Source organism: Molothrus ater, chromosome 1 (genome assembly GCF_012460135.2).
Source record: "Molothrus ater isolate BHLD 08-10-18 breed brown headed cowbird chromosome 1, BPBGC_Mater_1.1, whole genome shotgun sequence".
Taxonomy (NCBI): domain Eukaryota; kingdom Metazoa; phylum Chordata; class Aves; order Passeriformes; family Icteridae; genus Molothrus; species Molothrus ater.
This window is the reverse complement of record NC_050478.2, coordinates 50,962,962-50,980,739: the sequence shown is the minus strand read 5'-3', so window position 1 is coordinate 50,980,739 and position 17,778 is coordinate 50,962,962. Positions and strand designations below refer to the sequence as shown.

The 17,778-nt window shown below is 36.6% G+C and overlaps 1 protein-coding gene across 2 annotated transcripts in view; it reads left to right on the top strand.

The window, feature by feature from the left end:
- The window catches only part of CNTNAP2 (contactin associated protein 2), a 1,032,231-nt gene that overhangs the window by 336,085 nt on the left and 678,368 nt on the right, over positions 1 to 17,778 (top strand). For both annotated transcript variants that reach the window (XM_036397720.1, XM_036397728.1), the window contains exon 3: positions 11,360 to 11,553. In XM_036397720.1, coding sequence (XP_036253613.1) covers positions 11,360 to 11,553 — 194 coding nt within the window. The remainder of the gene's footprint in view (positions 1 to 11,359; positions 11,554 to 17,778) is intronic.

Genomic DNA, 17,778 nt, shown 5'->3' with positions numbered 1-17,778 from the left:
GCACAATAATCACAGGATTCAATTTTTACAGAAGTGGTGATTTACCTACTTTAGTGCTTAGAAGCTCTTACTGCATACTTATTTCCTGGGCTTCTGCCATAAGGAAAATCCCTCTGTTTTCAGTAGGAAGCATATCCATGTAACTGGAAGCAGAGAAACACTAACTGTCTGTGATAAGTGGCTTTCTTCAATATTAAAGTGAATCAGGAGAGCATGAAAAAACTTTCTTACAGTTGCATGGATGTTCCTGGACAATTTAGTTTAAGCTGAAGTACTCTTTCCTTGTCCAGGCTCAGTAGATGGAAATTTTCTTGAAGACTGATAGGAAGACTTGCTTGTTTCAGGAAAAATATGAGCTTTGTTCAAGAAGAAAATGATGTAACTTCTGTAAGGACAGAGCAGCAAGCTCCGTGGGGATGGAACCCTGGGATGTGCATTTATGGTAAAGTAGGAGAAATTACTAACTTTAGCAATACAGTATTCCTCAGAAAGTTATAGAGTGCTGTTTATTTTCTCAGTCATCTTTGTGAGGCGAATGATGTGTTACAGCAGCTTACATGCACACAAACTAAAGTTATTTTTATCCTCAATTAGGTCTTTTCTTGCCTGGGCATTGCTTCTGCCAAGTTAGATAGCTTCTGTCTTGAAAAATACTGTTTTTGTATCTGTGGCTGTTTCTTAATCTATCAACTGCTGCTTGGTACCAACAGAAATTACTTAGGTCCAATCTGCAGTCTAGCTGTTTGAGGTGGTGGGATTTTTGTCCTTTTATTGGGGGAGTCAGTACATTCAGTTAGTCCAAACATGCAAAAGTTCCTTTTTCCTCTCAGCAGTGTTGAGTCTTGACGGACAGTGTTGAAAAAAACCGCATTCAGAACAAGCATTTTAATCTGTAGCCTGAAGAGCTTAAATGAAGAGTGTGGAAGCTGCAGAGAGATTAATTTCTGCCTAGGGAGCCACATCTTCCTAAGAGTGTTAGAAGGCTAAAGGAGGCAGGGGGAGAAGTGGGAATGTTCAGGGACACCTAAGTTAAATCCTGCTTTGAATCCCCCCCTCAGACTATGTATGTTGAACCCTCCTACTGTAAAGCCAACATTTCCATATTCTCGTCCCTTCTGTGGGTTAAAATTCAAAAAAGAAGGGTTGGAGTGTGCATTTGGGGCTCTTAATTTATTATAGTGTAATTTTTAAAATGCTCTGCTGAATGAACTTTGAGTTCTCATTAATTTATATTGAATAAAAATCCTAGCAGAATTTCTTACCCTGATTAGTGTCTAAAATGTATCAGATTAGTTAATCCCATGAGAGTAAATTAACATTTGACGCCACTGATAAGAGCACTGATACTTTTATTAGTGTTATAAATTTTTTGCTGACTTTTTTTCCCCCTCATATAGTCTCACATGATTATAATGATTTTTGTATACAGTGCTATGTTTTGGCTTCAAGGAGTATAAACTCATTAGGGAATCCTCATTGTTTATTAGTAGTTTACCATAGACTTCAGGCAAATTGCTGCCCTAAAAAGTTGAATTCTACTGTAGTATAGTTCTATCTCAAAATGAACATATTATTTTGCAAATTAAAATAAAGAAGAAAATTGTTCCTCTGATGTTGTTGCAACTCTGCATATGATATCAATAAATGTTTTGCTATTAGCAAAATAAAATGCATAATATGAGCTTTCATCACCAAAATGGATGCAGTACAGAGTAATTTTTAAAAATAGAATATATTTTCTTAATTAAGAGAAAGGATAAGGATTTTGGGTACTCCTTGCAATAGATGCATCAAAGAAAAATATAATTATCTTTTAACTTTGCTAAAACAGAAAATGCCACAAATGCCTTGAATCATCTGTATATTGGATTTCAAAAGTCATCTCTCAATATTTCACCATTCTGTGCTCCTGCTTACTGAAAGAACGGCAGAAGAATTAAATGCATGTACTAGGACAGATTGAGCAGTGGTAGCTTATATTCATGCATGGCACTGGTGCTATCAGAGTTCCTGTGGTATCTTGAGCAAGGTATGATTTGCTGAAGCACTTGGAAACAGTGTCTAAGCAATGAGGCAGATAAGGATGAGTCCTGTCCTTTGCTCAGGATTGGGTCAATACCACATTGACACAAATAAGAGAATAGTATATCTCCCTCTAACTGTTAATTTTCTAGGAAATTTGCACATGGAAAATGCTCACAAAACTATTTCTGGCTATTCAGAAAATTTCAGCTGCAATGGCTGATTTAACTTTTTACTTTCAATAATTTTGTTCCTCTTTATGAAAATTCATTAGCTTCACTTATAACTTTTTGTGGAAAATTATCAAAATGCACAGTGATTTTGCCACTCAAGAAGGAAAGAATATTTCAGACTGCTTTATTAACAACTTTGATCTTTGAGAAATCACCACCATTTGGGTTGAGACCAGCTTCTCATAAATTCCTGTAAAATGGGAATTCAGGTTTGAAATTTTGAGCAGATGGAAAAGTGTATAGAGGAAAATCAGGTTTAGCCTGGATAGGAAACACTAGGGAAGAGTCTTCAGCCTGAATATATTCCTGAATGGATTTTTTCTTGCCAATCTCAGAAGAAGAACCTTATAAAAACCAGCAAACTAAAAATCCCAAGCCACACCAACAGCGCTACAAAAAACAAACTGTATAAATGTAAAAATAACAGAGGAATAAGTGCGCAGTCTTCAGACTCTGTAGCAGCCCAGGAGCTGAGCCCAAGTGGGTGTTGCAAACATCAGTTGCAGCCAGCAAAGTTTGACTGTTGACAATCATTAAGGGAGCTGGACTTCAGAACTTTATTTAATGTCTGGAGCCCAGGTAGTTTGGTTTTTTTTCTACTTGCTGGGCTAAGACTCTTTAAGGGCCTGAAAGAGCTGGAGGGAGTACATCATGAGCAAGGCATTACAAGGGAGATTTTTTTTTTTGTTGGAGACACAGACCGGGAGATTTGCAGTTAAAAAACACAGATAGAAAACAGACAGTGAGTAGAATGAAGTAATCATGTGGCTTCTACTTGTTTACAGAGAGCATTTCTCTAGTGTTGTTTGCACATCACAAGAACATTTTTGTATATACTGAAGCAGAAACTATGTTCCCTATAGGATCTCACACAGCAAGTATCTGTAAGACTGGAGGTTCAGCTTTTATCTTTTATGGCTGAAGACTTGTCACAGAACAAGATATGTAAGCCAGAATTGCATCATTTAATCATTTTTCATGTGCAATCATTTGAGGGAAAAATATTAATCAAGATAAGCTAGAACACCATGATATAACTTTGAGTAATTCAGCTTTGGCTTCCATCAATTTGTGGGCTCAACTAATGGGAACAGGAGATGACTTAAGAGACTAAAGTGTTTAGGCATCTCATTGCTATTGAAATGTTATAAATCAGGTGCTGGAATACCTTAATTCCTCTTTGTCTGGCATCTCGACGAAGGAATGATCACAGCAGATGCAAGAAACCGTCGTGTTGAGCTTGTATTTGTATTTTAAAGTGATGTGAATGCTATTCAATCAAGGTCAGTTACTATTTGTTATCTGGCCATCATTAAAATCTTGGATAATAATCTACTAATCAGGGCTCAATAGCTCAGCACGGACACTGCAGAGGTAGTATTTGTTCTCCATTAACTGCACACTTGCTAGTTCTTGCCGGGGGTATGACCTGAGTTGTCAGGAAAGCCCCAGTGCTGAAATGCATAAACATACAATGAGAGATTTGTGTCATGTTGCTTGCAAAGGTGATGTGAGGAAAGGGAGATCTCTCTACTCTCCACCTCGTTTTTTGTGTGCCACTATGGTTATTTTGTATGCAAGGGATTTGAATGCTGGGGTGCAGTGATCCGTTGCCTTGCCTCAACTTTCTGCCCAAAACACAAGAAAACACCTCATGGAGAAGAAGCTGCTTGATGCCTTGAATACAGATGATGTGCACAGAATATTTAAATCTTGCCCCAGTTTTGTTTAAGATTCCATTAGGATGCAGTTGTGAATGAGCTTTTTTTTGCATATGTAATTAGAAAGCAGAACAGATGGGAAAGGCACAGTTTAAAGTGATGTGTTCATTAAAATAACCAAAGCTGCAAAGTGTTTGTTCCCCAACAGTGAATTCAGGATATGAGACTCCTTAGGTTTCTGACTTTTTTCCCCCTACTTTGAATCTGACAACTGTGAATGACAACAATGAGATCTCTTTTGCATCAATTTTTTGTTAGATATCACCACTGCTCCTTAGGGCAGATTGACTGTTCATTCCCTCCTATGTGGTGTGTGCTCAGTTAAGATATACTAGGAAGCAGTGGGTATTAAGAAGCAGACACTACATCAAGGGATTTATTTTAATTGCATTTACTGTAAGAAAGATCTATTGGGATTTAAAAAATAATATACTGATTTTAATGTTCTTTTAAAAAAGATCTGTGTGGACTGTATCATGATAACTACTGTTATCCCTTGGGTTATTTCTACTTTTAACTTTCATGTTTTTAAATGAAAATGAAATAATTTTAAGAAATATAATTAGCGGATTTTTTTACATATATGGACCCTGTCTACTTTTTTACTAGAAGGCAAGTCTTCTAAGATTAGTCTAACATTGTTCAATAAATATCTGCTACAGTGAATAAGGGCTGATCTTTACTCTCCTCCATGGAAATAGAATAAAAATAGTTGTTTTACATAGTCTAAAAGCTGAAAACCGTACTCCCTTTATAGGCTTGCATCTTTCAGCTGCTAATAAGGAAGGCAAATTTAAGGAATGATTATTGGATCTTTCCTATGTTTTACCCCTGCAAAATGAGTCTTAATTAGATGTATTTTATGCTAAACTTAGAGATTCAGAGCTTACTGTCTCCTAATTTTTTCCACCCTTCTAGAAAGCTGTTTTAACTCATGGAGAAGTAGGTCAAAGGTTGGGTGTCATTTGCCAGTTTCCAGTAAATATGGTTTGATTTGGGACAAATTCTAATAGTGAATTCTAGAGAAGAAGATATCTAGTTGTCATTTTTGTTCTCTTCTTCTCTCATGCTGCTACTGTCTCAGTATTTTTTATGTTCTAAATATCAACTTTTGCTTCTCTTGAAGCTGAATGTTCATTATTTGCCCATCACTGATGTTTTGCATGGTCTTGTCTGCAAATGCATCCCTGCTGTCATGTGCTAAAAAGAAGAGCTTTTCAAAAATGCAAAAGAAAATCCCTACCCTGAAGATAGAGAATGGATTATAAATCCAAATTTAGCCAGAACAGCAGATGGATACAAGAAATAAACAAATGCATGCTGTTTATGATACAGAAATAAATGTTTGTCCATGCCAGTATAAGGAAAAGATTGTTTCAATTAGAAGTGAAGCCCTGTAAGAGGCCTGAAGTGTCTTTGTTGGAGGACTCTACCAAGTACATGGTAAATGTGATCTTCCCTCAAAGCAGCTTGAAATGTAAAGTCTGTAATCATGCAAGATTTCTGTAAAAGTATAACTTTTCCCAGTGTGACTAGATCCACTGTAGTGTTCCAGGACTGGAAGGGACCTTAAAGATCATGTAGTTTCAATACCTTCTACCAGACCAGCAAGACCTCTTCAACCTGACCTTGAACACTGCCAGGAATGGGGCATCCACAGCCTCTCTGGGTAACTTGTTGCAGTGTCTCACCAGCCTCACAGTAAAGAATTTTTCCTGATGTCTTAACATAAATCTACTCTCTTTCACTTTGAAGCCGTTCCCCCTTGTCCTGTCACTACACACCCTTAGGAAAAAGTCTTTCTCCATCTTTCTTGTATACTCCCTTCAGGCACTGGAAGACTACAATTAGCTCATCCCAAAGCCATCTCTTTTCAAGGCTGAACAATACCAACTTTCTCAGCCTGTCTTTATGGGAGATGTGCTCCAGCCCTTAGAGCATCTTGTGACTTCCTCTGGACATATTCCAATAGTTCCTCATCCTTCCTTTGTTGGGGGTGTCACAACTGGAAGCATTTTATTTTCTCTGTGTAATGTCTTTATCTATTATAAAATGGACAGAGGAAGACAAGGCAAAAATGAAAACCTCCATTGATGTCCTGCTTAACTACAATAGTGACAAAGAGTGCAGGTGGATTTATCCTATTTAGGAGTTTGGGTCTCTTATATTGTTTTCTAGGTACTGTAGAAAATGGCTGCCCATATTTTCTCTGAAGTTCAGTAAATTAATGATCTCAATATTTCAAAGATTTCTTTTTTGTCTTGGTTTATCTTTTATGTAGCAGAATGACAAGCAATGTCTTGGAAAATAGCAAGGTGTCAAACAGTATTGATTTCATGCTATGGCAGTGACCTAGAAAGTGCTATTTCTCATTGAAAGATTATGTTGTGGTTTTCCCATAAAAATAAGATGATTCAAGCTCTAGGAATGTTTCAGGCTACATAATTATTAAAAAAGGCCTATTTTTTTTCCTTGCTGAAAGGCTATAGAATTGTTCTATGATTAGATAAAATAATCCCCTGAATTGTAACTACCCCAAAACCTACATCTTACATCTATAATTTGCTTTCTAATTAAATTTCTGACTAAGGATCCTCTTCTTTTTTTATTCATGTCATTGAAACTTTTTTATTACTGATTTGGAAAGAGTAAAACACTAGACTTGCTGCAGTACTGGCATTTTTAATTTTGTTATTTGAAGTAAGGAGTGATGAACAAGTGAGACTAAAACAAGAATGGATTCTTCCTATGCAAATTAATGTTTCCAGTTTTCATCATGAATGGAGATGAAAGTCCCAAATTTTCAAAAGAATGATTTCTAAGTGAAACAGAAGAGATTTTCCAAAATCATCAGTGTCCCCCTTCTTATAGATCTGTAAACTCAGACAGACCCTATGACAGTTTGGATAAAAGTATAAAATCTGTGAGCTTACCCCAGCTTTGCTGTTTACTGACAATTCATTGTGGGGAACGATAAGAGAGTAAGGCTAACTCATCTTGTTGGCTGTCTTTGTGTGCACTGAATAGGAGGTAACTCACTCCTCAACTTTGAATAGGGAGCAGAAATGTGTAATTAATTAAAAGGAAGAAATTATATGTGAAAAAATAGGCCCACATTGACTTAAATTCTTTATACTCCTTGAAATATATTGTGCATGTGTCATTCAGAAATAAACTATTTTTCATGCTGCTTTCTGTTCCACAGAAGAAACTTGTGGAATAAAATGCAATAAAAACAGGAAATGTGTTGGAATATTCATAACTTAAAAAAATTAAACCTTTGAACTTCAACTTCATTAGTAATGAAGCTAATACTGTTCGTTAGCAATCATTTTTATTTGGTGCAAAATCATTAACAATTTCCATTTTTACAAGTTCTTAGCATTTTGAATATAGTTTTATGTCTTCTGCATGTCATGTCTTTGTTTCAGTAGTTTGGTCAGTCTGCAGTAGGAGCAGATCAAATGACTTGTTTTGAAAATAAAGCTTTATGAAATCTTTCATAGCTGCCTTTTACCAGCAGTGTGCTCTGGCTGGCTGTGCTGATTAAACTTGTCGGCTTTTATGCATAGGAAAGGTTCTTGGATGCTCGGGGATATTTGGGCCACATGGTCAGTGCTGACTTTACTGTTGCTGAACTTGGAGTTCCCTATTGACAAAAGTTCATGTACAGTCATTCTTGCTCAAGTTTAAATGAGTTGCCCTGTGTGTGGTGTAGAGTGCTATGTGGCATAAAGCAGAGTATCTCTTGACTCACATGGTTCATGTCACTGGCTCAAATATTTTGACTGCTGATTGCATGAATATGTTTAATCACATTAAATTCTGGAACAGCATAAAAATAAAAAATAGGAAGCAGATGTTTTTTGCTATTGAATTAATTGCACCATTATTACCTAAAAGCTCCATAAATACTCCTTACGTTTTAAGGAAAGTAAATTGCATTATATGCATGTGTTTAGTATCTTTAAAACAATTTTTTAGTTCTAATCTCCTTCTAATTTGTAAGTTTATTGATTTCATTCCATATTGTGCTATTTGTTGTTAAAAGACAGTTCATGAAATAAAGGGAGCATTGTAGGAAAAAACATTTATCCAGTGCCTATTTTTCTGCCATAATAAAAAGTAAAAATAATAAATGTAATAAAATTCAGGATATAGCCAATAACTTTTAAGAATGAACAGTTTACACCAAGGTGTGAATAATAACTCTGAATAGGGGTTATTCAGCAATTTTAATACACTACTCTAGTTTCAGTATGACATAATGTTCCCTGTAATCTACTAATATGCTGTTATTTTGCTCCTTCCCTAAAGATAATTCATTATTCTTTCATAATGTGCTGGCCACAAAGTTCTGTTTATTTCAAAAATAATGCCATATTGTGGAAATTAGGCTTGATTTCCAAATTCCTCACTCTTCAAAAAGGCAAAATATGTAATTATCAGTAATTCTTCTATTCCCAATCTAGTATGAAACCAAATTCTGAATTCCGACGAAAAAGCAGGGGTTTATTCAGCAAAATATTTAATGATATGAAGAACTGTGAGCATGTGCACATTTATGGGGATGTGAGATTTTTCTATCTACTTAGATTGAATGGAGATACAAATGTATTTAAATTCTTCCAGTGAATTCAGGGTGTTTTCAAGTTTTCACAGTGGGGAAATTTGTACAGTAAACCAATATTTTCATAACTTATTTATATCGTGTACCTGAAAATAAATATTTTGTAGGAGAAAAAAGGATCCTCAAACCACTAAAGGTTACTTGCATCAGCAACAAAATTAACAAAGTAGTCATCTCCCCCAAATTACAGAGCTTGGTGAATCAAAGTGGAAGAGGACAAATTTAATTGATGCTCACAGGCTGCTTCTGATGACTGGCTGATGGCTGCCCTGCCTGCACAAAGTGACCACCATTCCTTTGCCATGCTGATCTGCTCAGCAGCACATTCAGCTTTAACACAGCGTGTTTATCCTTCATCCTTTCAACTACATATTTCTTTACTTGCTTGGAAAAGCCAGAAGGCAAATCTGAAACTGAGATATAGGATAATATTATTTGCTGCTCTTTGCAACATTGACTAAAAGTGTTGTCTCTGGCTTGGGAGAAATGGTTATAGGGCAGGCTGTCTTGCAAAACTAGTGTTTCCATCTCATGGCCTAGATATGACTATTGTCACATCTCTTTAACTTTTCTTAAGCATGATGTAAAAAATGCTTTCTAACTCTTCTTACATAAAAAACAGCAGAGGAAAGGAATGTTAGCACTTAAATTTTACAAACTTTTCAAAGGATTTGTAGGTGAAGATTCTTTAAAAGCTACTTGAAATTTACAATGACTGTTTATCAATTACAGAAGGCCAAAGTCTTGTCTAAATAATATGAATGTACTAAATAAGGAAATTATTTATTTTTATGCTTCGAAGTCTTTTCCTTTACATGTGCTTAACAAAATCTTCTGGTTTAATTTAAATCTCCTGCATTATGGTAAAAACCATAATATCAATTTTAACCTTCATAGGATTGTAGTATGTCACACTTTTTCAACAATTGCATTGATGAAGTAAATTTTAATGCTTGACTGCTTAACTTCATCTTTCATAAAAAAATTTAAAATGCTAACATTTGAACTTTATTTTTCTTTGGTAGCCACAAAAGGGTTTTTTTTACCAAGACGGCTTTTGTACAGCGCCAACTTAATATCTTTTGCATGCAATCAATCACAGATATGTCAGATTAATGAGGATATTAGGATAGGGAGAGAAGACATCTCTGCTATTACAGTAAGTATGTAGAGCTAACTCTTCCAATCTCCATGCACAGCAGTTATGAAGAAGCTGCATTCTGTTTTGAGTGATCAGTCTCTGCAAAACTAGATATAGTTGGAATTTGGGAATGTGTGGGAACATTTTTCCTGCAAGTACTTTTCAGAAAGGGTGGTTTTGGGGGTTTATTTGTTTTAAATAGCATTTAACTATTCCCTACAGCTAAAGTATCCAGTTTATTTTCCTGGGTAGAGGAGGGAGTATGCATCTATTGTAAATCTTGAGAATTTCAACAAATTAGTTGTCATTGGTGTAGTGCTACACTTTTAATTACAATGAAACTCAACCACATAAGGCATCAGATCATCTTGTTGATATGATGACATTAAAGTGTCCAATGACCTGCAAACATTAGCACCTGTGGCAGCTGAATGAGTTTTAGGGTTGTCTAAGACTGAGGCAATGCTGCCGCCTAATGATGGGAGTATATAAAATGTAGTATAGCAACGTTGCTTGTTTGGCAAGCAGGCAAGGCTTGTGACATCAATTGAAGACTATAAGTGAAATTAAAAGCAATAAAAATAGGCCCATGGACTAGACTACATGATTTGATGGTGTGCCAAGACATTTATTTCGTTCAAAGCTAAAAGCAAAATAAAACCCCTGTAAATCACATCAAGTCTGTAAACATTTTGTTTTCCGTGTATTAATGTCTGTTATGATTATAAAGAGAATGATTCTCCACTTTTTCCCTATTTTGATAGATGAGCTTTTTTATTTCATTTATTTTCTAATGCTTATCATTATAATAGCTATATCATTATAATATCTGTCTGAGAAATTTTATTATTCTCTGAAGAATCCTAATACAGATTTCTCCTAAATATTTTTATTTCAGAATAAGAAATTGCATTAATGTCTCAATACTACATTGATCTATGCATCACTGGCCTCTTTTATTTAGAACAGTTTAATGTAGTCTAGTGGCTGAGAAGAATATTAATGGTATTACTGTCAAGTTAATTCATAGACCCATAAAGAGCAATAACACTTGTGTAAGGCATCTGCCAATGTAATCTGTGACAGCTTGTACATCCAGCAGATCAAAACTGAATCTAGTCCTGCAGTACCTGCTCCTTTCTCAATTCTTCTGGTAGATCTTTCAGTTTTTGCTCTGTAGAGAAACATAAAGAAGCAGAGAACTTGCTCTTATTTCCTCACTTTTTATCTGTATTACCTTTTCAACTTGGAATGTTATTGAAAAGGCATAGAAAATCCAAAAATTTTTATTGATTTCCTCTGGCAAAAGAATTCATGGAAAATTGGTCAACCCTTGAAAAATTATAATTTGGCAAAAGGTAATAAACTGTAATTAAATCATTATAAAGGCATTGATTGATTAGCAGGCATCCCATTAAATTATTATAATTATCTAAAAAGTTTGATTAGGGCAATACATTTTATGTACTTAAAGCCTGTGCTAAAGTTTGGTTTTTTTTGATATTCTATTCCTCTCAGCTGGGGTGACTTCCAGCAATCAGCATCCTCACAACGAGTTCCTATCAAAGCAACTGCCTGAGATCTGAATCTCCCTTCTGCTTCTTCACAACAGGTGCAGGAGGTTGGTCTCCATCAGACAGTGATCATTACCAATGGCTGCAGGTGGATTTTGGGAATAGGAAGCAGATCAATGCTATTGCAACCCAAGGCAGGTACAGCAGCTCCGACTGGGTCACTCAATATCGGATGCTCTACAGCGATACAGGGAGAAACTGGAAACCGTACCACCAAGATGGAAACATCTGGGTAAGTAATTGCTATGAAATGGAGGTGTGTGCTGTAGTGATAATATGGTCAGTGGTTTTTTTGGAGTTCTATGACTTGTAGAACCCTTCAGTGTTTATATCAGGACAGAACAGAGCTTTGCTCAAAACACAGTTATTTAGGATGCAGCTGCTGTCAGGAGGGCTCTCCGCAGAACCCATTTTGAGATGACAGTATTTAGCAGAATGTGCAAATTTTTTTTGGTTGCTGGTATTGCCTATTGGGTCTCATGCTTTGCCTCCTCTTTCCTTTTAACTGTTTTTGTGGAGTGAGATAAAATAGCGGTTTTGAAAATTCTTCTGTTAAAATTTTGGAAGGTAATTTTTCCTTGTGTGTATATGTGCTGGAGAGCAATTTTATCATGTATGTAGTATTTTCCATGTAGGTGCTACAGGGATGTGTTTGTTTTAGCTGGGATGGAGAGCATTTTCTTCACTAGCTAATATGGGGATGTGTTTTGGATTTGTGCTGGGAAGAGCATTGCTAATTCAGGGATGTTTTCTTTACTGCTGAGCAGTGCTTGCACAGCCTGAAGGCCTTTTCTACTTCTCACCCTTCTGCAGCAAGTTTCTTGTGTGGGTGCACAAGAAACTCTGAGGGGGGCACAGGCAGGACAGCTGACTCCAGCTGACCACAGGGATATCCCTTACCACAAGGAGTCACGCTCAGCATGTAATTGTGGGGGAAGGAGGAAGAGGGCATATTTAGAGTGATGATATTTGTTGTCCCAAGTCACCGTTACATGTGATGGAGTCCTGTTTTCCTTGGGTTGGCCAGACAGCTGCCTGCCCATGGGAAGTGGTGGAGGAGTTCCTTTGTGACGTTGCTTGAGTGTGGCTTTTGCTTTACCTATGAAACTGGCTGTATCTCAACCCATGAGTTTTCTCACTTGTCCTGTTCTCTCCCTCATGCCACCATGGGGGAGTGAGTGAACAGCTGTATGGTGCTTAGCTGTTGGCTGGGGTTAAACCATGACAATGGGTATTTATGCTATAAGCATTTTAGGAAAAAGCATATAATTTGGCTTTGTTTTTACATTTTTTTTCCGTGGATAAACTGCTAATTTCATTCTTGCTGAAAACACTAGCCTTCCATTTTGCTGACAAAAAAATGATAGCTATTACTTAACATGCCTATACTCATAGCATTTCTTTCAGATGGTATTCTTTCTCAAAAGTATACTTTGAAAGCAGAAAAATGTTATTATTCTTTCTGAAACCAAATTAAGTGATTAGCTATTATGTAAAAGCAGACAAGATTTAACACAGTAATATTTAGATTCATGTTTTTGCCAGGTGCTTCTTTTATTAAGGTCTGTTATTAAAAATTAATGTCAAATATAGACCCTAAGGTGAATGATTTTTTTCTGTATAAGAGAAACTCAGTTAATATGTGGAGAGTGTAGAAACAGTCATTTTTTATTACAGTATTGATTTATTGAAAAAAATCTCTTCCATGTGCCAGATAGGATTCTGAAAGAAGGAAAATTTAAAGCTGGGGAGGTGGACAACCTTGAAGATAAAAAATATTGAATTTTGTTTAGATTCCTTAGAAGCTGGATATGAATATGCTTCATCAGGGTAGGGGACGACTTATGCTTAGCTTGATGAATATAAAAATCTCTCTTTTAAGGCCACTTACCGTAAACACTAAATGCTATAAATATTTTTATATTCCTACTTTAAATATATAAAAACTTCTCCAACCACTACTGTTGAAATCACCAAGAATGGGAGAGAGCTTTGCAGCTGGCTGAGTGAATAATATATAAAGCAGAATATTTAGGCTGAGGAAAAATATGTTCTTAATAAATTTTGGTGATGCCTAGTTTGGTTGATTTAGTCACAGCTGTGATTGCTTGTTTTCAAAGCAGACCAGCTTTCCAAGTGAGGGCTTTGTAGCAAGTCTTTATTCTTATACTGTCACTTAATATAAAAACATTGATAGCTTCTTCTTGCAAGAGCATTTCCTTTTTCTCTTTATTAGCACTTATGCATGCTTGGTGGATTTAGGGGAATTCTATGGGTCTGTTATTGATCATTGACATCACTTGCAAAAGAGTGTGATGAGCCATGCAGGTCTGCTGCTTTTATTTGGAATGCTGTCTTTGGATATATATTAGCAAGCTGGTTGGTGCAGTACTGCTATTGTTCATGTCCTAAAATTTTTATCCAATATTAGTAAAGTAGATTAAAAAATAAATGCCACCTTATCTCTGCTTTCTTTTAAGAGTAAAAGTGGGCTGTTAACAAAAAATAAAAATGCCACAGTTCTTGACTCTAACTCTAGTTTGCCTAAAATAGTATTGCTTTGGTGGTTAAATGATGTCTCAACTTTGGTTTTATCTTGGAAACACTATTTATTTGTTATTAATGAATATTCATCTTAATATGTTCCCAAAACAGGGGAGGTGCATGGAGAAATTATGTGGTCCTATTGTTGTGGTAGTGTTACAAGGAGACAGACTTTCCTGACGTGAAAACAGAATGGATGGAAAATCTGTGCTAATCTTCCATCTAGTGTCAATTTGTACAAGAAATTAAAAGCAGTGGTAGCTGTTAGGACCAGACTAGACTACATAAGCCAAGTATTTATCATAGGCACTTTAAATTCATAAAATCAGATTCTTCCTGACTGAAATGACTGTGATGATCTTAAAAATCTCATGATTCTGCTGCCCTTAAAAATCTTTTTAGAAAGAATTTATTCTTTACCTTTGCATTTGTAACTTTTAAGAGATTTATCCACTAGAGAAATACACTCTGCAGCCTTTGTTTAAAAACTCTCTTCCATCATCCGTATGATAGAATGTCATTGTTTTTTGACAACACTAAATTTAAAATTAAATGCAAAAGCAAATTAAATGAGTAAAAGAGAAGTGCAAAGTTCAACAATATTTAAGACTAAAGTAGTTATGATATCAATTGACACAGAGGATGTGATGTGAGAAACAAAGGGAAATAAAGCTAAATAGATGAATTGGAGAGAGAGGAAAGGAGAAATAATTTGCAATAGAGATCTAGTCAGGGACAAACCATTATAATCTGCATAAAAGGCTGAAGTGAACTCTTCTGTATGCGTTAGTCAGGGAGGAAAAGGAGTTCTATAATTACCTCCTAAGTAGGAGAGAAATCAAAAGGCTCTCAGGAAGTCTGTGATGGGGAAAGTGCTTTCAAGGTGAATTTAGAGTAAGCTTCCCAGTTCTGTGAAATAGATTTTGTGACCCCACCCCTCCTGGGCTTTTGGATATTTTCAATTTTCATGAATTTTAATAAGATGAGTGAATGTGGCCTCTTTCCATAAAATGCCTAGCAACTAGAGAATTTTGATCACCTCTCCTACCTTCACTCTTGTAGTCTGAGATTCTAATTTTGATAGGTCATGAGGTTTCCCTTTGTATGTCAATCCACTGGGGTGTTTCATGTACACAAAAAAAAAAAACCTCCACTTTGTTTTGGTATAGATGCTCATTTTAGTTACTGTATCAATGCTATTTGCCTAATGAACACATACCAGACATGGTTCTACATATAATACAATATGTTTCTATTTGCTAACTCAGCTATAGATGATATAAATATCTCACATTAAGCATAATGCAAATATGCTCTATAGCTATAAGACATCTTCTGAAACATTGAGACTCCAATTTTATACATCAGTGGAAGAGACTCAGCATGTCTAACATTAAAATTTTTCCTAAAGGAAGATCCTTGCTAGAATGGAAGAGATCTTATGAAGTATTGTCTTCTAAAATTTTATTACTCTAATAGAACTTGATATCAGCTCTCAGCCATCTCATCATTTTATTCTTGGTGATATCCAAGTCACAGAATCAGGGAATAAGCTGAGTTGGAAGGGATCCACAAAGGTCATAGAGTCCAACTCCTGGCCCTGCACAGCACCATCCCCAAGAGCCACACCTGGTGCCCAAGAACATTGTCCAAATGCTTCTTGAGCTCTGTGAGGGCTGGTGCTGTGACCTTGCCCCTGGGCAGCCTGTTCCAGTGCCTGACCACCTTTTTCTAATATCCAGCCTAAATCTACCCTGACACAACTCCAGTCTATTCCCTGGGGTCCTGTCACTGGTCACCACAGAGCAGAGATCAGCCTCTCTCTTCCCCTCACAAAAAAGTTGTAGACTGCAATGAGGTCACCCCTCAGTCTTTTCTGTGCTAAACAGGCCGAGTGACTTCAGCCACTCCTCACAATGCTTCCCCTCAAGGCCCTTCACCATCTCAGTTGCTCTCCTTTGGACACTCTTTAACATCGTCATATCTTTCTTGTATTGTGGAACCGAAAACTGCCCCCAGCATTGGAGGTGAGGCCTCCCCAGAGCAGAGCAGAGCAGGACAATCCCCTCCCTTGCCCAGCTGGTGATGCTGCGCCTGATGTACCCCAGGACAGGCTTGGCCCTCCTGGCTGCCAGGGCATTGCTGACTCACATTCCACTTGCCATTGACCAGGACCCTCAGGTCCTCTTCTGCAGTGCTACTTTCCAGCATTTCATTGCCCAGTCTGTCCACACATCCCAGGTTGTTCCATCCCAGGTACAAAATCCAGAACTTTCCTCTGATAAACTTCATATTGTTGATAATTTCTCAGCCCTCCAATTTGTCCAAGTCTCTCTCAGCAGGGCCTCTCTGCCTTCATTGGAGTCAACGGCTCCTCTCAGTTTTGTATCATCTGTGAACTTGCTTAGTGTCCCTTCTAGTCCTCTGTCCAAGTCATTTATGAGGATGGTGAAGAACACAGGGCCAAGGATGGAGCCCTGCAGAACTCCACTAGTGTCAGGTCACCAGTCTGATGTCACTCCATTCACTGAAACCCTTTATTCCCAACCCATAAACCAGTTGCTCACCTGTCACATAATGTGTTTATCCAGCTGTGGACTGCACATTTTGTCCAGAGGGATACCAGAAAGTATCAAAAGTTTTACAGAAAATCCAAAAATATTATGGTAATTGTGAGTAAAAAAAAAAAAAAAGGGAAACGTAAAGTTTAGACCCTCTGCAGATGGCATTCAAATTATATTCTGTACCTGATTCTTATCTTCACCCTCAGTGGACATCAGTGGAGCTTCAAAAATGTAAAGGAAAGCAGATTTTGCTTTATTACAAAAATTTAGGTGTTGACAAAGTGGCTGCTGCTACAATTGAAAGCAGTTATGTATTTCTGATATTGTTGTTTTTCTTCCAGTTTTAATTAAACTTAGAGTATGTTATGCATAACATCTGCTTTGGTATTATTTTTATTGTCGAAAAGATATTGAGTGAGTACATAGTTTTCACTATGAATAATGATTTTTGAAAAGGAATTTATTTTATGCACTTTCCTACTGGCTTTAAAACTTTTTTTTTTTTAATTTTAATACTTCTGAGTCTCTTCCCTGTTTTAGGTGAAATAGGCAGGAATCCACTGAGTTAACTGTAAAATGAACTTTGCATTTCTGTGGGAAATGAGGAATAAACTACTGTTTAGCAATATATTCTCTTCATTTACATAGAGAGAATTTACATGGTTCCCCTTGGTATTGAAGGAAGTTGCTGCAGCACAGTGGATTTAGCTTTTACTAGAAAACAAGCTCTCAACATTTCAGAATATTTTGCTACAGGATTGAGCCAAAAGTCATTGTGAAAGAAGCTCAAGTGAGTTAGATAATTAACTTTTTCAAGCTGTGCGAGACTTCAGATGTTTGATACTCTTGGGTGCCTTTGGAAATACCAACCATCAGACAGGCCTAAAGTAACATTTAATGACTAGATAGATATAAGGAAATCATATGCAGCTCTACCTAGCTGAAATTATGTGGAAGCCATCTGCTCTGAGTTTCTGTTCATGCTGACATGCATTTTCTGGTGAGATTATTCCAAGAAAAAGTTACAAGACTTACCACGTTCCCAAGTCCCTTCCACCTGCTCTACAGAGCAACATTTTCAGCTAACAAAGGACTTAGTGCATACATCTTAGTGTACAATGATTTGTGTATAGCAACTACAATTGAAGAGGAATAAATTCTAGCATCCACCCACTATGTTAGGACATGCAAGAATTATTGCTTGTGAAATCTGTCACTGCTTTTTCCCCTGAGAGACAACTTACATCCATAACCTCCAGCTGAATATTAATGAAGGATTATATGAAACAGTTCTTGAGTTTGATATTAATGCTGTTTCCCTTTTTTTGTGTTTACTTCATAAGATCTTA